This window comes from Alternaria arborescens, assembly GCF_004154835.1.
Source record: "Alternaria arborescens strain FERA 675 chromosome Unknown contig_38, whole genome shotgun sequence".
NCBI classification, from domain to species: Eukaryota; Fungi; Ascomycota; class Dothideomycetes; order Pleosporales; family Pleosporaceae; genus Alternaria; species Alternaria arborescens.
In genome coordinates this window covers 160764-180387 of record NW_021167893.1, presented here as the reverse complement: position 1 = coordinate 180387, position 19624 = coordinate 160764, and the positions used below count along the sequence as shown (strand labels likewise).

The 19624-nt window shown below is 51.5% G+C and overlaps 10 protein-coding genes across 10 annotated transcripts; 6 read left to right on the top strand and 4 right to left on the bottom strand.

Moving 5' to 3' along the window:
- Positions 1 to 275: 275 nt before the first annotated feature.
- AA0111_g10717 (Peptidyl-prolyl isomerase) lies at positions 276 to 1727 on the top strand (the record flags this gene model as incomplete). The annotated part of the gene is made up of 1 exon (XM_028644501.1): positions 276 to 1727. One exon carries the CDS (start codon positions 276 to 278, stop codon positions 1725 to 1727), a length of 1452 nt encoding a protein of 483 aa, XP_028501748.1.
- Positions 1728 to 2494: 767 nt separating this feature from the next.
- AA0111_g10716 (hypothetical protein) lies at positions 2495 to 3022 on the top strand (the record flags this gene model as incomplete). The annotated part of the gene is made up of 3 exons (XM_028644500.1): positions 2495 to 2569; positions 2632 to 2818; positions 2874 to 3022. 3 exons carry the CDS (start codon positions 2495 to 2497, stop codon positions 3020 to 3022), a joined length of 411 nt encoding a protein of 136 aa, XP_028501704.1.
- Positions 3023 to 3848: 826 nt separating this feature from the next.
- AA0111_g10715 (hypothetical protein) lies at positions 3849 to 5864 on the top strand (the record flags this gene model as incomplete). Its single annotated transcript, XM_028644499.1, has 4 exons — positions 3849 to 4100; positions 4150 to 4284; positions 4336 to 5255; positions 5312 to 5864. 4 exons carry the CDS (start codon positions 3849 to 3851, stop codon positions 5862 to 5864), a joined length of 1860 nt encoding a protein of 619 aa, XP_028501705.1.
- Positions 5865 to 6803: 939 nt separating this feature from the next.
- On the top strand, positions 6804 to 7622 carry AA0111_g10714 (hypothetical protein; the record flags this gene model as incomplete). Its single annotated transcript, XM_028644498.1, has 1 exon — positions 6804 to 7622. One exon carries the CDS (start codon positions 6804 to 6806, stop codon positions 7620 to 7622), a length of 819 nt encoding a protein of 272 aa, XP_028501749.1.
- A 925-nt stretch (positions 7623 to 8547) lies between these two features.
- Positions 8548 to 9400, bottom strand: AA0111_g10713 (hypothetical protein; the record flags this gene model as incomplete). The annotated part of the gene is made up of 2 exons (XM_028644497.1): positions 8548 to 9152; positions 9214 to 9400. The coding sequence occupies 2 exons, from the start codon at positions 9398 to 9400 to the stop codon at positions 8548 to 8550; spliced, it is 792 nt and encodes a 263-aa protein (XP_028501751.1).
- Positions 9401 to 10466: 1066 nt separating this feature from the next.
- AA0111_g10712 (hypothetical protein) lies at positions 10467 to 11411 on the top strand (the record flags this gene model as incomplete). Its single annotated transcript, XM_028644496.1, has 1 exon — positions 10467 to 11411. The coding sequence occupies one exon, from the start codon at positions 10467 to 10469 to the stop codon at positions 11409 to 11411; it is 945 nt and encodes a 314-aa protein (XP_028501750.1).
- Positions 11412 to 11862: 451 nt separating this feature from the next.
- Positions 11863 to 13176, bottom strand: AA0111_g10711 (hypothetical protein; the record flags this gene model as incomplete). The annotated part of the gene is made up of 1 exon (XM_028644495.1): positions 11863 to 13176. The coding sequence occupies one exon, from the start codon at positions 13174 to 13176 to the stop codon at positions 11863 to 11865; it is 1314 nt and encodes a 437-aa protein (XP_028501752.1).
- Positions 13177 to 13822: 646 nt separating this feature from the next.
- Positions 13823 to 15281, top strand: AA0111_g10710 (hypothetical protein; the record flags this gene model as incomplete). Its single annotated transcript, XM_028644494.1, has 4 exons — positions 13823 to 14028; positions 14082 to 14325; positions 14379 to 14824; positions 14876 to 15281. The coding sequence occupies 4 exons, from the start codon at positions 13823 to 13825 to the stop codon at positions 15279 to 15281; spliced, it is 1302 nt and encodes a 433-aa protein (XP_028501706.1).
- A 126-nt stretch (positions 15282 to 15407) lies between these two features.
- On the bottom strand, positions 15408 to 17061 carry AA0111_g10709 (hypothetical protein; the record flags this gene model as incomplete). Its single annotated transcript, XM_028644492.1, has 2 exons — positions 15408 to 16979; positions 17023 to 17061. The coding sequence occupies 2 exons, from the start codon at positions 17059 to 17061 to the stop codon at positions 15408 to 15410; spliced, it is 1611 nt and encodes a 536-aa protein (XP_028501677.1).
- Positions 17062 to 17956: 895 nt separating this feature from the next.
- AA0111_g10708 (hypothetical protein) lies at positions 17957 to 19437 on the bottom strand (the record flags this gene model as incomplete). Its single annotated transcript, XM_028644491.1, has 3 exons — positions 17957 to 18628; positions 18693 to 19183; positions 19239 to 19437. The coding sequence occupies 3 exons, from the start codon at positions 19435 to 19437 to the stop codon at positions 17957 to 17959; spliced, it is 1362 nt and encodes a 453-aa protein (XP_028501678.1).
- Positions 19438 to 19624: the final 187 nt, after the last annotated feature.

The following is a 19624-nucleotide window of genomic DNA, read 5'->3' as shown; positions in this document are numbered from 1 at the left end:
AGGGGGCAGATGGCAGGACAGCAATAGCAGTCTTATATGCAGAGTATCAGCATCGTCTCGAGGGGTGAAAGTGCAGATGACGGTGCGAGTGTGGCTGAAATACGAAGTAAAGAGGGAAGCCAGGATGACGTCGCGGCACCTTTACCCGAGGCCCGTGCGAGACTGCTCAGCTCTCACTGGCCAACTTTTTCGAGACACGAGCTTCCACGCGACTTCGCGTACCGTCCACGAGCGCAACCACGGCGCATTTTGGATAACGAGCACCAGCCGCCAAGATGAGTACGACGTACAACCTCGAGCCAAACCCGACCGCCAAAGTCGTCCTGCACACGACCACCGGCGACCTCGAAATCGAGCTCTTCGCCAAGCAGACGCCCATCACCTCGCGCAACTTCCTGCAGCTGTGCCTCGATGGCTACTACGACAACACCGTCTTCCACCGCCTGGTCAAGGGCTTCATCATCCAGGGCGGCGACCCGACGGGCACCGGCCAGGGCGGGGAGAGCAGCTACGATGGCGAGCCATTTGCGGACGAGTTCCACAGCCGGCTGAAGTACACGAGGCGAGGCCTGCTGGGCATGGCCAACACGGGGAAGAAGGACGACAACGGCAGCCAGTTCTTCTTCACGCTGGCGGCGACACCAGAGCTGCAGGAGAAGAACACCATGTTTGGCCGGGTGGCAGGCGACACCATCTACAACCTAATGAAGATGGCCGAGGCCGAGATACGGGACGGAAGCGACGATCAGCCCATGTATCCCACCAAAGTCACAGGCGCCGAGATCATCATCAACCCATTCGAGGACATGGTCAAGAGGGTCCAGGTGGCTGCGCGCACAGAGCCAGAGACGAAGAAGCCCAAGAAGCCCAAGAGGAAGGCCGGCAAGAACGTGCTCAGCTTTGGCGATGATGCAACCGAGGCTGACTCAGCGCCCATTGCGAAGAAGCCCAAGTTCAACACCAAGCTGGTCAGTGCAGGTGAGGAAAAGCCCATGTCGAAAGCACCCGAGGAGACGAGAGAAATACCCATACGCAAGCCATCCCGAAAATCGCCGCCGAGGTCTCCGTCACCCAAACCCGCTCCAAAAGCCGCGCTCAGGTCGCCACCCAAGCCCAAAGCCAGAACTCCACCACGCGAGCTTTCGCCTGAATCTGAGAAACGATCGAAACTAGACCGTGTGAACCAGCAGATCGCCGACCTCAAGGCATCCATGAAGCGAAACACCTCCGCCCAAGATACAGGGCTGGCCAAAAAGAAGTCGCTATTAGAGGCCATGGTGCCAACATCCACAACACGAGGAAGGAAGCGAGGGGCTGGTGGCAACGCAAAGGACGAACAATCTGCACTGGACATCCTCTCCCGATTCAAGTCGAAACTGGAATCAGCCGACTCCACCACAGCCCCCAAGACCGTCACATCAACACTGCCCGAGGAAGCAACCAATGGCAAATCCAATGGAGATGCGAATGGAGCCAATGATGAAGACGAGGCTGCATGTGACCTGCATTTCATAGTAGGCTGCCAGTCTTGCAAAGCCTGGGACAAGCAGGATGAAGAGGAGTCAGATGACGACGCGGGATGGATGTCACATTCGTTGAGTTTCGCAAAAGACAGATTAGGGAAGGATCTCGAGTGGAAGCGGAAGAACGAAGAGGAGCTGTTGGTCATTGACCCAAGAGAGGAGGCGAAACGACATAAAGCTGAAGGTAAAAAGGCCAGGAGATGACGAGATAGTGGGAGAGCAGATAATGTCAAGTTCTCACGCAGGACCCATGCACTAAAGCTTACGACGCTGATCAAATATGATCTGTCATAGCCGAGGACCACTTGGAAACTCTGGACTTTAACATTATTCCTTGAGAGCGCGATAACGACTGCCGCAGCCAAACCATTTCTAGATCCTCGGAGCCATTTCCCATCATCATCTCATCATACCGATTGAGTGCTTTCGTAGACGGCCCGTTCTATCTGTTGTCCTCCACGCATGTATTACGCGTAGTAGATCGCCTTGTGTGGACCATGTGCGGCTTAAGCGATTTGTTTGCCTTTACCACGTCTATCGTGGGAACTACGCGAGCGGTGTGATGGCGGAGAAGGGTAGTGGACTGAGCTGTGGCCCACCGTTTTTAGACGTCGACTTCACTTTCTCTCACGTATATCTCGGACAATCCGCAGTCGCAATTTCTATTGTCGGACATTCGACTACCCCAATACGCTGACAGGGGCATTCCACGACGTCTTGATCTACAGAGCAACTCCGTCCGCTATCTTCAAGAGGTGAGTTTGTTCCCACATTAATTACTGCTCCGATTGACGGGCGCGCGTTCCTTGCAGTCGTCGCAACAGCTCGACACAGGTTTACACAACCCCAACCTGTGCCTTTCCTAGCTATCACAACTATACAAGACCGCCGTTACAGGTCTTTCCCAATGTGCTCGAACTGACGTGTACGTATCTGACCCTTTGCTGACAATCAGCAGTGCTGTCGCCAAAATGCCGGTCAATTGGAATGACAAAGACGTTCTCGAGCGCCTCTTCATCGCGGCTCTTGCCTCTCTTGATAACAAGGTACGTGTAACTATCTACCACAATTCCCCTGCAGCAGCCACACTAACCTCAGCGTCGCGCAGATCAACATTAACGAAGTTGCTCGCATCTATGGCGAGGATATGACCTATCACGCCCTCGAGAATCGCATGCGTAGATACAAGAAGGAAGCTACAATGCTCAAAGATGAAGCCGGGGACCGTGACGGCGCTGTGAAGAGTCCGATGAAGACACGCACCAAGAAGAGCGACGCTGGTTCTCCCAAGGGCGGTACGCTTTGCGAACACCCTCTTTCACTATTTTGCTTTACTGATCCAGCATATAGCTGTCAAGACTGGGCGAATCACCAAGAAGGCGACCACTGCTACAAAGATTAAGTCTGAGCCGCTTGTTGTCGAAGAGCTGCTTCACGGTATGGGCGAGGACGCGGTAGGAGACGATGAGGCGGTCGACGAAACCGATGAATTTGTTTGAGGCTAAGCGGCGCTAAACGCCCCATCGCCTATGGAAAATGTCTGTTTCTAAAAGTTTTGGCGCTTTGCAGGCTTCCATAAGTTGGAGCTTCGATGTCGATGCGCAAGCCGCAGAAGCAATGGGCTCCCAAAATTGCTGAAATTCATCCACCGAGCACGGATAAACATCGACAACGCATGAAGTGTTTCTGTATCTGCATCTTCAGAACTTTCGGTGAATATGGGTAAAGAATCTTTAGAAAATTCACCACGGATTTTCATATCGCGATCTTTTTACTAAACTACCTGCTAATGAGTGACGTTCATCCACTTCAAATCACTCCAGCAACCTACGAACATCGGACGTATCCAACACCGTAACCTTCTGCGATCAATGCGTGTAAAATTAGCCTGGTGTCTACAGCTTCACCGTTTGAACGCAGACATGTTAACAGCCTAGAAGCTGATATCAGCAATACAATTCCATTACTGCGTCGATCATGCAGCACGATATGCAACGGTATAGCCGGACCAATAAGTGCTTGCCATCCTACCCAGGCACTCAATCTAGCAAGGCGAAAGCTAGGGGATGTATGCAGAAGACGTTACGCGAGTTGTACACTTTATCTTGTTTGCCAGTATTGGCCGAAAGAGGGTCTATGCTTATGGCGGGCCGTCGTGTCGGGTGGACTAATAGCCTTGCATTGATTTCGCTCTGTGCCTGCATATCCGGCGATATTTTCAGATGATCCCTACCGGTTAGCTCAAGCTTGGAGAGAGAACCTACTTGAGCTCGAGCATCTCAACTTGCTATTGATGTATTCAGTCTCTCGGAGACCTCGTCCATCATGGCTCCTCTCAGCTCGATTATCGCGACTCTTGCTTTACTGAGTGTCAAGGCTCTGGCCGCTACGTCGATCGACAACAAAACTTATGAGTACATTGTTGTAGGCTCTGGACCTGGCGGTGGACCGCTTGCTTCCAATCTTGCCAGAGCCGGTCACTCTGTGTTGCTCCTTGAAGCTGGAGATGACCAGACGGAGAACGTCAACGTTTCGAATTGGTTGAACTTCAATATAGCAGGCAACGACCCGGCCACAGTAAGTGTGTGATCGAATTGGACCGACACACAATTAACGGATCGTTTAGCGATGGGATTTCTTCGTGAAGCACTCTGATGACGAAGCCAGGGAAGCAAGATACTTGCATAGAACTTGGCGTAAGCCAGATGGAAGCTTCTACGTTGGCACTGTGCCCCCCGAAGACTCTACCGCTCTGGGAATTGTAAGTATATCAGATTCACGCGCTCAACGCGGCTTTTGACTGTACATACAGTACTACCCACGCGCAGGCACTCTAGGAGGCTGTGCTATGCATAATGGCTGCTTGACGATGAATCCCAACGATGCGGATTGGGATGAGATCGCTGACATGACTGGGGACGACACTTGGTCGCATGAGAATATGAGAAAATATCTTGTCAAGCTTGAGAAAGTGCATTACAACAGCACGTACGAACATGGTCATGACGGTTGGCTCGATATGACTATGATGGACCCTGGCTACACGACCAGCGCAGATGCCAAACAGCTTAGCGGATTAGCTGCGCAAGCTGCGGGCTACTCTGTATCTTCCACCTCAACACTACTACAGCGCGACATGAACGGAGCTCAATCCGGTCGCGATCATCTTGTCGGACCATTTGGAGGGGTCTCTCATATCAACCCCAACGGTCGTCGGTCGTCGCCCGGCTACTACGCTCGAGATACGGCTGCTTCCGGCAAGTATCCATTGACGATCTCGCTAGACACATTAGCAACCAAGATCGTCTTCGATGAAGCTTCTCCAGGTCTTCCAAGAGCAATCGGTATTGAGTATCTGCATGGGAAGAGTCTCTACAGTGCTGATCCTCGTTACAACCCCGACATCAAAGGCGTTGCGGGGAAGGTGTTCGCGTCAAAGGAAGTGATCATCTCTGGAGGAGCTTTCAACTCACCACAGCTCCTTATGCTTTCCGGCATCGGTCCGCTTGAGCAACTTGCCAAGTTCAACATCGCACCGGTGGTAGACTCGCCTGGCGTGGGCAAACAGATGGCTGACAACTATGAGGCTGGTATCTTATCGCTAGGCAATCGTCCCGTTACTGGCATGTCGGAGGTCTTTCCAAACTTTTGGAAGACTTCTACTTCGCAACTAGGGATCCGAGATATTTATATGTGGTGTGGTTCTTTCCTCTTCGAGGGGTTCTGGCCAGGGTATGCAATTGCAGCTGTTCACACAATTTGGTGAACATCCGCTAACTTACCGGCAGCTTTCCCAATCGACCTCCATACTTCAATGAGACCTACGGCCCAGCGCAGTACGAATGCGCCATGGTTCATATGAACCCACGCTCCCAAGCGGGTACGGTTGAACTTCGATCTGCTGACCCGCGCGACGTTCCTGCCATTAACCTCAACTTCTTCAAAGACGGAGCAGAGGAAGATCTTCAAGCTATCTACGAGGGTGCCGAATGGGTACGTTCCTGGTTGTCGAAAGTTGATCCATCGGCACCTGACTCGTTGGCTCCTTTCCGCGAGCTGCATCCATGTGAAGGCGTGATTGGGAAGCAAAACTGTACAATCGAGAGCCAGAAGGCGTACATAAAAGAGCAGGCCTACAGCCACCATGCTAGTAGTAGTTGCAGGATTGGTGCTGATGGAGACAAGTACGCCGTACTGGATAGCAAGTTCAGAGTGAGAGGAACAAGGGGTTTACGAGTTGTGGATGCAAGCTCGTTTCCTAAGGTGCCTGGAGGCTTCCCAGTGCTGCCTACTATGATGATCAGCGAGAAAGCTACCGAGGATGTCCTCGCTGAGACGTAAGTGTACGACTGGTTGGTTAGAGCGACACTAGGTTCGGGTGATGTGTAATTGATTGCACAGGACGCTTGGACCGTAAGTACTAGAACGGAGAACACGACCCTCACGACTACACAAGACACACATCTGTGAAGGAAACTTCACTTTTACTTCTCCATAGCCTGCTTCATCTCACTGCCTCTACGAATCATTTCTTTCCGGACTACAGCGAAGTACACGCTACGACAAAGTCGAGGCCGCACCCCGCCCAAATTATTCTCCTCAGGTTTGTCGATCTCCAGCCGAATTTCACCTCACGATGTACGAGCATATACCAAACAATTTTGTGATTCCATTCCAAAGACGCCCATGCGAATATATAGGCCCACGTAGCTCTCAAGAATGTTCATATGTCGAATGCCATCCTCAATCCCTGCTGAGAACTGCATGGAGAAGAGTGCAATGGCAAAGGATTAGCACACGCTTGCAGCATCAACATATACATAGCTTGCAATAGGAAGATATGGAGACAGTACTCTCAATCCTCTCTTTGGTTGAGACACAAGAGTTTCGATTGTTTCTTCCGCTGGTCAGATTTCTAACTTTCTCTTATCTGACCTTTGATCTTGGAAGAAACGTCATTCCTCGCGATGGGCACACTCTTGTCAAAGGTTGAGCGATATTCGGAAATGAAATGTATTGTCGTCGCTCCTCCCTTCCCATACCTGGACTTCGCGACATACATGACGCAGGTGCTATTCTCCTTCTCATGTCATCGCATCTTACCTGCCTCGGGAAAATTGCTTGCAGTCATGTCTGCCTATAAGAAATCGCCCTCCCGCCCATGCACCTCTCTCCACATCCCTCCCCATTCTTCCGGCGTCGCAACTCTTCCGGCGAAGCATTTCATAGCGAGCAGTTTTCAATTGCCCACGTCAAAAACACTGCTTTCACGCCGAGACCATGTTCTTGGTTTCACTTCTCTTCTTGTTACTCTCACCAACCTCAATTTTCGCCAAAAGCGTGCCGCGACTCGACAGCGCCAAGACTCACGATCAGCGTATCGTCAATCTCTCGTACACTGGCTTCGGTAGCGCAACGATCACATTCAAAGACCCACGAGAAAACGAGATATTCGACTACGCAATTGTCACGAGATACACCACCTATCACCCAAACATCCTCACCAATGCTCTAGTGACCAACGGCTACAAGACTACCATGCTCGAAGGTAGTAGATTATGTGGCTGGACGAAAGTTGAATCCGTGTATAGAACGCTGGGTATGGACTTCCGCAACCATCGTGGCGATATCTACTGGAAATATAGTGACTCAACCCACATACCATCGTCCATGAGTCAAGCACCCAGCGAGGACATTATCAACGACATCACAAACATCCTCATCCGTAACCCGCCTGCTGGAGATGTCTACTTGCTTTGCACAATTATCCTCGCGTGGACAACCAGCCTACTAGGCTACATGCTCTTCATGATACTGCTTATGGCCTGCATCAAGAAGTTTGATCGGAACACGAGTAGGTCAAAGGATACTGAGGTCGACGAGGGTATCGAGCTCGACTCAATGGAGATACCTAATGACGACAGTCTGTCGGAGACCGTCATCGGAGCAACGCCATTCGAGGATGTCAAATATACCTACACCAACTCTCAGCCTGGTCGCACTCCTTCCGCAGGCTCGATGCGCTCAGATTTCCTCCCCACGTACTCGCGGGAAGAAACCAGACATGGGTCGACATTCGACAATATTCGGATAGGCTGATACTTCCTGGTGGTGGTTTAGTGGGGTCGTTTGCTCGTTTCATGTCGTGTCAGGGGTCGCTACTTTTCGTTTGCATGGCCTGGAAGAAGGACGAGTTTGTTATGTCGCATTCGAGCACGTTGTTATGGTTTTGTGTTGGGCAGACCTACGTTTGTGTGGTTTCTCATACTTCTTATCCTTGTGACTGTTTTTAACTTGTCCTTGTTGTCCTTGTATCGTTTCCAATAAGAGCCACTAAGATCTATAGGCGTTCAGCAGTCATTGTGGTGCGAACCTTCGAAGGTTCAGTACGCACAGCATATATGAATGGCGTCGCCCTGCTGTCGTGATTGCGGAACCTTGGCCACTTTCAGTCTCCCCGTTCAACACCCGACCCAGACTTGAGTCCATGCCTAGTGACGCGGTATCTGCCTGACACAATCTCAAACGTGTCTGATGAGGCTCATATCGAACGTAATCTCCACTCATGCAGTCACTGCTACACACGGAGACACTTTGGATCGGTGACGGTGGTGCTGCGCAGGTTTCCCGCGAGTTTACATGCTCGTGCTTACCTGCGAAAATGGCGTTGGCCAGTCCCCAGGCTTGAGGCAGATACGGACAGGAGAGTGATGTGTCAATCGGTAAGGTGGCCAAGCAAAGCATCTTTCGTGTTGTCGTACACCAATAGGGCGGAAGTAAGCAGACTGACAATCGTCAATAGTCAAGATCTAGGCAACTTCGACAGAACCGCCAAGTCATGACTAACTTCTTGCATTATGATGAGCAGGTGTGATTTGATTTATCAATTAAACAAGGCTATGTTACAGTTTGCAAAAGTTGGGCAATAGTCGCTGAATACAGGTAAGAATTCGCGTGTGTTTGGAACAATGCTTCACTCTCTGTTCATGCGCCAATGTGCCTTCGTCGACAAAACATCCACTCACTACATCTCGTATCTCACTGGCGGTGCCTCATCATTTGGCGGCTTGTGTGCATCCACCCCTGCTGCGTGCTGCGGATCCAACTCTATCAAACTATCAGGTGGAGCCTCGTTTAAAGGAGGTGCGTAATGACCATATTTGTACTGCTCAGCGACTTGGTGACTGGGTGTTTTGGGCCCATCGACCCCTTTTTTCTTGTGGTGACGGAACAAGAGGAAACCGACGATCAACCCGAGGAGGAGCGCGACAGGTATCCCAACCCCAACTCCAATTTTAGCTGAGGTGGGAAAGCTGCTCGCGGGCGAGGCTGAACTGGGCATGGGTACGGCTGTCGGTACATTGGTTTGTATTGAACTTCCTGCGCTGGAAGAAGAGGTTGTTGCAGAGGTCGTTGCAGAGGTCGTTGAGCTTGATAGGAGTGAAGACGCAGCCGACGAAATTGAAGCCGATGCCGAGTCGGCCTTATCTTCGAGATAGAGATACTGACTAAAGTCGACTGGGTCCACTTCACCCTCTTGGTAAAGGGTCAGTTGGAACAGGTTTGACAAGGTCAGATTGAAGTCAGTCGTGATAGGCCAAACCACGTCAGTCTTATTCACGACACTCTCTGTTTGATATTGTTAGTCAGAGTTACTCCGATAGATGTCAGAGATGATGGTATTTCGTACGTGTGATATATTGCTTGTCTCCAACGAGTACGCCAGTCGTCCGGTTTGCCTGCCATAGAAGAATAGATGAGGCGATGCCAGCCGGTGGCTCCGTCCAGTAGATTGTGAGTTTGTCACCCAAATAGTATACCTGCGCATCGCTGAAGTCCAATGGTCTCGGATTCGACGGCGGAACGATGAATTGCATGAGTGCTGGGAATTAAGATAGGAGGTCGAATACGATAACTCAATGTCCCAGTAAAGGCACAACCAAGCGAGAAGGACTGATGTTCAGGGAGGCAAGTAGGTGAGAGGATAGGGGGCGACTTTGACAAGTTCCGTAGGGTACAAGCGAATCAAAGTAGTGTGATTTGAAAGGAGGAAATGCGTGAGGCTGAATCAGGCGGCTTGTGGAAGCAAAACGCTTCAAGACCTTGCGTGGGGGCTGAAAGCAAGTTCGCGCGAAGCCACGCTTCAGGCTTACAGGCAGAAAATCACGATATCGATGTCAATGTCATGGTCGAGCGGGAAATGGGCTGTCTGATCCGCTCCTCCAATACCATGACGATTCTGCCGTGGCTGATAGCGTGGCAAGAGAGAGTATCGGTGTACGCACGAGAACGTATGTTGAGCAGGATCGGGATCGTAACACCGCGCATGCGGCAGACCTTTGGATAGGCCTCCCAGATTGCGTGTGACGATCTGGACCTGGCAACTGCCATAAGTACTGGTCATTCACTGGTGTCCGTGAAGGCTTCGTATAACCTCTTCAGCCCAGTGGGCATAGAATCAGGCTGAGACATATTTTGCTTTTCCACGATAAAGCATTACTGGACACAACATTCTCAACCTTCCAAGGGCCAGTTTGTGTGAAACCCCCGTGCCGGTACGAGTGTATATATATCGTGGGGTGAGAGGGTGCGCGATTCACAACATTAGTTGTGGAGTCCTATTGACCAATAGGGCTAACCCATGACGTTGAGGAATGCAACTCCTTTGTTGCGCGCGTGGCTGCTTATGTTGTACCACCTCGTCACACTGAGCGTTTTCGTTGGATCCTTCCTCTTGAGCAACCCGCGCCATTCATTTCCGAAAGTGACAGGGATAGTCTAAGATTCATTCTAGTTCTGAGCTGACTTTGAGACTGCATAGCCCCTCGTCGTGAGCGATCGTGCTTCAGCCTTGTGACGGCTGGTGTAGATGCTGAACCCTAAACATCGACTCACCTTGGACTCTTTACCACCAGCGTTCTTTGAGCAACCTACACCTTCATTATGTTAGCACGATTACATTTCAGGTTTCTTAGCTATCAATTACTCGTCGCCTTGTGTGTTATTTTCTTCATTTACCAGATCTGCACTCTCCGCTCTGTCCAAGATAATATTGCAGTCCACATCCAAGGAGCGACCGCAATACCAAAGTATGAAGGAATACCTAAACTGATATGGTATAAGCTAGGGCCGCGTGGCCTCTCAGAGGAAGCGCGAAATTGGACCGATAGTTGCATCAAGCCCAACCCCGAATACGAAGCGCGCTTCATGACCGACGAAAGCAGCGACGTGTATGTTCGCAAAACATTCGCGTCTCGGCCCGACATTGTCGACAACTTCCTAGCGCTACCAGTTCCTATATGGAAGGCGGATATCCTTCGTTACCTGTTACTCTGGGACCAGGGTGGCATTTGGTTCGATCTTGACGTTTCTTGTGAGGGCATACCCATCGACGATTGGATCCCAGCGGAGTACAAGGAAAACACGAGTCTTGTTGTGGGCTGGGAGTTCGACCATGGGTGGCCGGGTAATTACCTGCACCAGATGGAAATATGGGCCATCATGGCAAAGCCCAGGTCACCACATCTGATGCAGTGCATCAACGACATCCTGCAGGAGCTAGCTGATAAGACAGCTGAACACGGTATAACAGTCGAGAATACCACGATGGATATCATGGGAGACACAGTCGAGTTTACAGGCCCGAGACGTCTAACGAGTGCGGTATACAAGAGCCTAGGTGGCATGACGAACCGCAATTTGGTGGGCAGTGATACGGAGGAGCTTCTGCAGCCTAAGCTCGTCGGAGACGTGCTGTTCATGCCAGGTCGCTCTTTCGCGCCGATGACAAACACCTATAGCCCGGAAGAGGAGGCGATACTATCTCCACAGTTAGTAACCCATCACTACGCTGGAACATGGAAGAACAGCCACGGTGGCGAAGATTAAACAGTCGCAGTCGCACCAATGCATGTATCGGGGCGCAAATTGATGAAGTGGTTGATTGTGTCAATTGCTAGGTTTAGTCGATTTCCATTGTGGCGGGCGAGTCTGGTTTATCTAGATCAACAAGGGCAATCACTGGTCGATGATGGCCCGAATATTTCGATATTGGGTCAGGCTCAGCGAGGAAGCACTCTGACCCTGGAGGGATTTGGGAGTCGCAGGCGACCTAGCACAAGCTAGTGTGAGTATAGCTGGTTTGTTACTTTCGAATACATGCGCCGCTATAAGCCCAGTTGTCCGTTGTTATGATCTCATGGTCCACACTCTTCGTTATAAGAGCAAAATGGAAAACATAGGGTGTTGGGTGGAGCAACCCATTTGTAAAGCCATAACGGTGGACTTGACTAAGGTCTGGGGCTCTTGCTTAACCATGGTGATGAACAGTGAAGAGTGTCTAAGACTCCTGATCACCGAATGGGTAGTTGAACTTGAGGAGAGCGTTCAACCCACCAACCCAATGATCCTCAGCCATGTCTTCCTTGCCGCTCGTACCACGTACGATGCTGGGTACGCCACCTTCCCAACCTCGAGCGTCTCGCTTGACTACCTCCCCGCCTATTCGGACTTCCATACCCGTGCCCAGTTTCTCGGTGATTGTATTCCCGTCAATGCTGACCTCGACTTCGCGACCGCGGTTCTTCTTGCCTAAGCGCAACGTGATTGGTGTCTCAGCGGGGAGCACCAGTGGTCTAAAGGAAAGTGATCGAGGGCAGATGGGCGTAAGGCATATCGATGATACGAGAGGGTGCACAATGCTCCCTCCAGAAGATAGCGAATATGCTGTCGATCCGGTTGGCGAGCTGATGATCATGCCGTCGGCGACGGCCTCGGTAAGAAAGCGGTTGTTGATGTAGACATCGATGATCTTCAGATGCGGGCTGGAGCCACGGTGGAGGGTAACCTCGTTCAGAGCGTACGTGTCGCCCTGGCCCTCGATGCCGCCTATCCTTTTCCCGTCGGGCCCAAAGACGCCGACCTTCAGTCGGTTACGCAGCAAGATGCGCGCTGTTCTGTTACTGCCCATAGCCTTGCCGCGTATGTCGGCATAGCTTAGTGGCTTATCCAAAGGATCGTCTGGCGATGTTGGGGGAGTAGGAGGACTCGTTCCTAGTGAATCGGACAGGGTAGAGTACGTGTCCGGCGCACCGCTCATATACACCTCCCGGAATGCTCTCTTGTATTCCCTGAACTTGAACTCGCCCAAAAAGCCGATAGTGCCCATGGCGAAGCTCAAGACTGGAGGTACATTATCGGCATGGCTGAACAAGCTACTGGCCCTCAGCAGCGTTCCGTCGCCTCCAAGCGTGCAGACCAAGTCGGTTTTATCCGAAAGATCGTGTGGCGCACCCTGGCTCTGGGTGTATGTGTATACGGGAAACGACAGCTGCTCGTGTAGCTCTTGGGCCGTCTCAGGGTCGAAGATGACGTTGATGGATGGGTAGGTGGAGCGTATGTGCGATGTGAATTCGATGACAGACTCGGTGATGTTTGGTGTGCGCTTCTTCTTGGTAACGAGGATGTTGCGCGGCGGCGAGGGCCATTGTAGGCTCAGCAGCGTGTTGGACGACTGTATGTATGACGGCTTGGTGCGCGAGGGAAGCTCGGACACGTGCCTGATGTCAAGACGACGCGAAGTCGAAGAGAAACTACGCGCCTGCGCGGGCAAAGCCAGGAGGCGCCATGGCAAGATGCGATGCGGCATAAACATGGTTGGGGAGACGATGCAAGACTAGGGCCAAAATTCCAGGCGATGCTGTGCGCAGAGCTTAGAAGGGTGAGGGGACGCCATGTGAGGGGACGATGACGAGTTGAGCCGTGACAGGACGGCAGCGTCCATGTCTCGCGCGCCAAAGGGCTTGGAGTGAATGCTAACGGGCGGAGATAATGCTGGCCCAGCGACTAATCTCCATCGTCACATGGGCGAAACGTGGGCCCTGGTGCTGGGCCTCTGGTGCAGAGGGTGAGGGTTGCGAGTGAACGCGTCCGGATATGACTAGCGCCCGCACAGGCAGAGCTATCCCTGTACGGGGTGGGGTAACTCTGGCCGGTGTCATCATGCTGGGATGGAAAGCTGCGGATCGGCAACAGTAGGTTCCAGCGCCCGCCGACAAGACAAGACACGATGCGCAGAGGCCGCGACCTTGACTGCTTCCTCGCTCCCTTCACGCCACTCTTCCAGGCGCGTCCAGCCTAAGACGCCCAATGCGGACCACAGCACGCGCTCTCAGCACCCATCCCCCGCCGCATCCGACCACGCCAACTCAGGTGCACGCGCACTCGTGCCTTATCTGTCATATTCCCTAGCCAAGTGAAGTGCCTACACCCTTCCTACGCATGTCCACACCTCGAGCACCATGTCCACCAAGAGCATCCGGCAGCGCCAGCCGCCCGCATCAATCCCTGTCATCGAGAAGCTGAAGGCGCAACGGACCAAGGCTCCCGCAGAGCCAACACTCCCCGACCCCACGCAGCACCCAGCCGGCGAAGTCAAACATGGAGTCTTCGCACAAGCCATGCGCATGTGTCTCTTCGCAGCGTACTTCAACGGCAGCATCATAGCGTTAGTATTGCCCACAGCTAATGCCCCCATAGGCTACTAACGCCCTGTTTCAGTATCGCCATCACGCAATACATCGGCCTCCCGCTATATTTCTACAGCAAAGACCTATTCTACGCATGGATGGCCATGACAAAGCAGCACTTTAGCATGGTCGTCACCACCATGACGTACTGGTGGGCACCCGTCACGATGCGCGTCAGTGGAGACGAGAGCGTGCGAGGACAAATGAGGAAGAACAAGGATGGAATGATGGAATGCGACTTTCCAGAGAGAATGGTCCTCATCTCGAACCACCAGGTACGCCTTCCCAAGCAACCGCTTATGGGACAGCGAGAGCTGACACCTACTAGATCTACACTGACTGGGTCTACCTCTGGTGGATGGGATACAGCGCTTCCATGCATGGCCACCTCTATATCATCCTCAAGGAGTCGCTCAAGTACATCCCCGTCCTCGGTTGGGGTATGATGCTATATGGCTTCATCTTCCTCTCACGCAAATGGTCGACGGACAAGGAACGCTTCCAGCATAGATTGAGGAAGCTGAGCACGAGTCACAGTGGTCCACTATCTGGCTCCAATGGTCTTGATCCAATGTGGCTGCTCATCTTCCCTGAAGGCACAAACCTCAGCAAAAACGGTCGCGCTTCGAGCAAGAAGTGGGCGGAGAAGAATCAAATTGAAGATCTGAGACATGTATTGCTGCCACGAAGCACAGGCTTGTCTTTCTGCTTGCAGGAACTGCAAGGTTCTGTCGATTATTTGTACGACTGCACCATGGCGTACGAAGGCGTCCCGTAAGTCCGATTCGCATAGCGTGAAAAAAATCGATTGCTGACTCCCGACAGCGTCGGTCAGTATGGCCAGGACCTCTTCACTCTGTACAGTACCTACTTTGAAGGCCGGCCGCCAAAGTCCGTGAACATGTACTGGCGCCGCTTCGCCATCGCCGATATACCTCTTCATGACGAAAAGATCTTCAGCGACTGGCTCCTTGCCCGGTGGCGCGAGAAGGACGATCTACTTCAGTATTTCGTCGAGAACCAACGTTTTCCAGCAGACGAAGGCGAAACACCCAGCGTGAATGGTGGAGCCCCGCTAAAAGGTGCTGGCTGGATCGAGACTGACGTCCGGCCGAAGCTTTGGTATGAGTGGATACAAATCTTCGTCCCGACTGCTGCATTGGCGCTGATCGTCAATGTTTTCATGAAGATCTCAAACATTGTAATGAAGGTAACAAGGGTGAAGTCATGAAATCAATGGCTATCGTAGAGGATCATGTTTTGCTGCATCGCAGTTTCTGGAGTGTGGACTTTTGTGTTATGTAGACCGGCTTGATACCCTATATTCATATCTTCTCTCTTCCTCTCGACTCCAATCTCAAACAAGAGTATATCGCGTAGTGCCCACGTAGTCCTTCTGGGGCCCTTTAACATCATAGCGTACCTCCCACCAAATGTCTTGTGCGCCCCCTGTAACAAGACCCTCGCCAAACCTCCAACTCGCCGTATACAGGTCCTTGGCACAGAGATGTGTTTCCTTATTCTTCGCCTTCATTTCACGCCCATCCGCCTCAAGGTCACCCATCTCTACAAATAACCCGCCTATTCCTTCACCACCCTTTCCAACACCATCTTCAATCTCCGCTCGTGGCATCTTTTCGTCGTTGAAGAAGCGGACTGCGATGTATTCTCCCCCAGTATCATCATTCTTAGGTTTGAGTTGATAAACGTATTTCCTCCGCGCAGTGAACTTCAGCCCCGTGTCGGTGACGAAATCACCTTCTTCGGCGTAAAGAAGCGTTGGTGGAGAGTTATCCGGTAGGTTGCAGGGCGTGAATGTCGCTATGCCTTCCACGGTGCCAGGAGGATGTGTGGGTAATGAGGAGCGCAGCGTGCGTTGAAAATTCCATGATGTGTTTGCCGAGTTACGCAGGCTCTCGAAGATGTTTTTGGCTATTGAAGACGAGTTTTGTTGTGGCTTTTCGTTTCGAGATTCCTCTCCTGTTTGTAAATCTTCTCGTTGTTGTGGTAATTGCCTCGTTTCTCTGATTGGTATTGATGTAGTAAAGCTACCATTACCTATGCCATTATTCTTGGTCTGCGAGTAGGCCTTTGGATCTTGGCTCTCTAGTAAAACGGCATTGACACTTTGGAGTGTAGTACGACTCGGGTTCAGCGCTGGGTTGCTTGTCGTTATCCAGCTCAGTCTTTGCTTGATAAAGACTTTTCCGATATCCTTTGCTTCTCTTGACTTGCTTGTATCTATCTTTCCGTCTTCATTGGTGTAAAGACATAATACGGCCAGAGCTGTACCAACAGAAAGATCTTTGCCTGTTGGACAGCATACAAGGATGTTTCCGGTCGTCGGTGTTTCAAATGACGAGAAAAATTGTAGAAGCTGAGGCAGCTGAGTACGCAGATCACGCGATCCTAGTTTGCCTACTTGACATTTGAGATGGAGATAGCGCTTGACTCCAGCTTCCTTGAGCCTTGAGGTGGCGAACGGCTCCGGTGTGCAGCTTACCACCACCTCGAAACCCGCAAGGTTCATCTGGTCACTAGCTGAGATGTGCAGTTTCGATGTCGGCTTGATCAAACTTGCGACTGCACTGCTACCCCCCTCTCCTTTGAGTAGTCTTTCGATCAGGGCAGGCACGTCTTCCTCACTCGTTTTCATCAAAACATCTTTATGCTTCCAGAACAGTGTCGGAGTCAGCCCGTGCGACCATGCTTCGTGGTCGTCAGCAGCACCCTGGATGTACCCGCTCTCTGATGCCTCGGCACCGCGCACACGTCGTGAAGCTGTGCAGAGCACGATGGGATGAAAGTCCGGAAAAGAAGGGGCTGAGTCCGGAAGAGATGATAGTTGTGTCGCCCAGATCGGCCTCAGTGGTTTCTGTAGCTTACTGCGAAGTTCCGAGATGTTTGGCTTGCAGATTTCCTTCTCTCGCTATCAATTGGTATCCTCGAGAATGTCAAGACAATATACGCACCATAAATTGTCGCACGAACCCATCTATCTTCGTCTCCATCTGCGCATGCTCACTTTCGCTCACCGCTTGCGGCGGAGAAAACAATTTCACTTCTCCTTTTTCTTCTCTGCCAAAAATAGCCCTGTTGATGACACAGCACCATATGGGAATCGTTTTGCTCAACGCGTCTGGCATACTTTTCCCCCTTCTCGTACTATCTACAACCACCGCACCCCCATAGCTCTTTACGACATCTAACAACTGTAAGTTCAGTCTTCTCAGACTGAAGCTCCATTCACCCATATGGCCGTCCGTGCTTTTGAAATAGACAGATCCGGATTTCTGAGAGGGCGGAATATACCAACTGCCACACCGCTCATTCGCCACTAGAGGCAGATCATAGGCGGATCCGACAGATGTGATGAATTCACTGTCTGAGACGATGGAGGCGAGGCGGTTTTGCGTTGATAGTGTTGAGCGGCGTAGAGAAGAGAGGGGACTGGGGAGGGTTGGTGTGTTGGGGAGATGCGGAAATATGATATCGGCCTCTTTCAAAGGCTGCGACATCTTAATTCTTGGATATATCAATTTTCCAAGCCAAAACTTGACAATGTTTGTGCCGGTACAAGTCAACTGGCTGCCCCCATCTAAATACCCCGCATCGTGATTTGTTTCGAAGAGAAAGAAGCCCTGGCAAAGCTGGGATGAGAAGGACTTGAGGGGAAATGGGTAGCGAGGTCCTGGAATCAAGGAATTTTGTTTTAACTACCGTTCAGCAGTTGGGTTGGGAGGCAGATCTGCCCAGGAGAAGGAATCAGGTGGCCAGGCGCTAATCTATAAGAGGTTAGTGCCAAAATCACTCTACGCGAAACTTGAAGGTTGCCCAGTGCGGTGTAGAATGCTAATTTATTCATCTATAAGCCTCACATAATCGCTAGAACAACGAATCCGCCATCTAGTCCTGTTTAACGAGTGAGACGGGCGCGATATAGCTGTTCCGTGCACTAATGAAATAATTGACTGTAGCGATTATCGCCATAGCGCCAAACATGAGCGACGCAAAGTTCATGTCAGTAGTAGAAGGGTTCGGGACGATGGGGAAGAAAGAGAAAATGAAGGACACTACCAGGAAAGCAAGAGCAAGGTCATTGACGATGCCTCCAAACTTGCCCAAGCTCCAGCGTCGGGGCAGCAATGGCTCACCGCGGAGACGCTTCAATCGGACACATCCAATCGATATGATGTAGGAGAAGATGAGGGCAGCGTTGGAGATAGAGACGATGGCGTTTAGAGCGACATCGGAACCGAAGTTGATGCATGCGAGCACGCACGAAAATCCCAGGCAAACAAGAAGCGCATTCACGGGAATGTCCCAGCCGGCTGGTACTCGCTCAATCCACGCAGAGAACGGAAGTCCTTTATCGCGCGCGAAGGCCCAGATTTGACGCGAAGAAGCCGCAGTGACAGACACTGCTGCAAAGAAGACAAGAACGACGAGCACTGCTCCCATGATTTCTGTGCCGGTAATGGAGCCTGTGGCGTTGTATACGGCTTGGAGAACAGGTTGTCCCGTTGGCGATTCTAGGACCGAGTCGAGAGCACCGCCGCACATCACAAAAGTGATCATCTACAACAGCGGACATGACGTCAGTATATGCGCCGTATGTAGGATGATACTCATGTTTCCTTACCATGATGCATCCAAAGATGCCATTGAAGAAGACAGCCCACATCATCGCTTTAGGAAGTACTACGGAGGCATCTTTCAACTCCTCAGACATATGGGCACCCGCATCTGGACCAATGAAGCACCACAGTGGGGTTGAGAGGCCGACTAGTGCAGACACGCCCATCGAGCTCCACTCTCCTCCATTCGTCCATGTAGTGAAAACCTCCTCCGCAGGCGAACGCTCCGCCATGGTCCAAAAAAGGATCAGGAAGGCGAAGAAGGCGAACACATGCAAGGCAAGAACGATACCTTCAGCGAGAGGCAGATGTTGTGCCAGGAAGATGTTGAATCCAACCATGAGTATTAACCAGAGCATCATCAGAAGCGTGACGTGCCATAGCTTTCCGATTTCCGCGTCTGGATACGCGAGGAGGACCATCCCAATGACGAGACTTGAAAGCATTTGCGCACATGCGGGGATGCCACTGACCCATCCAACGGCCGCAGACCATCCTGGACATACTGTTAGTGCATTGGGCACAGTCACGCAGCTCAGTCTGCAACGTACCCACGATGTAACTGAGCGACTTCTGGAACGATGGCGGTGCGAACTCGCTGACCCAATGATATTGGCCACCGGCAGTTGGAGCCATCGATGCCATCTCAGCGAGAGATGCGATCATCGCTAGTACGAAGATCCATGTAATAATCATCATCCAGATGACACCTGCTGTACCGCCATTGAACAGCTGCAGAGATGAAGACATGTAGTCAGTACGTATCTCATCTGCATCTTGTACAATTACCACTTACTCCAAAATACGCAGATCTTGCCGAAAGTCAGCAGGGGAGTATTGTCACAACAGGAAAGAACTTACAACAGAGCACTTTCCCATGTTGACTGCAGGACCACCACAAACCCGATGATGGAAATCAGGCGGAAATTTCTCTGAT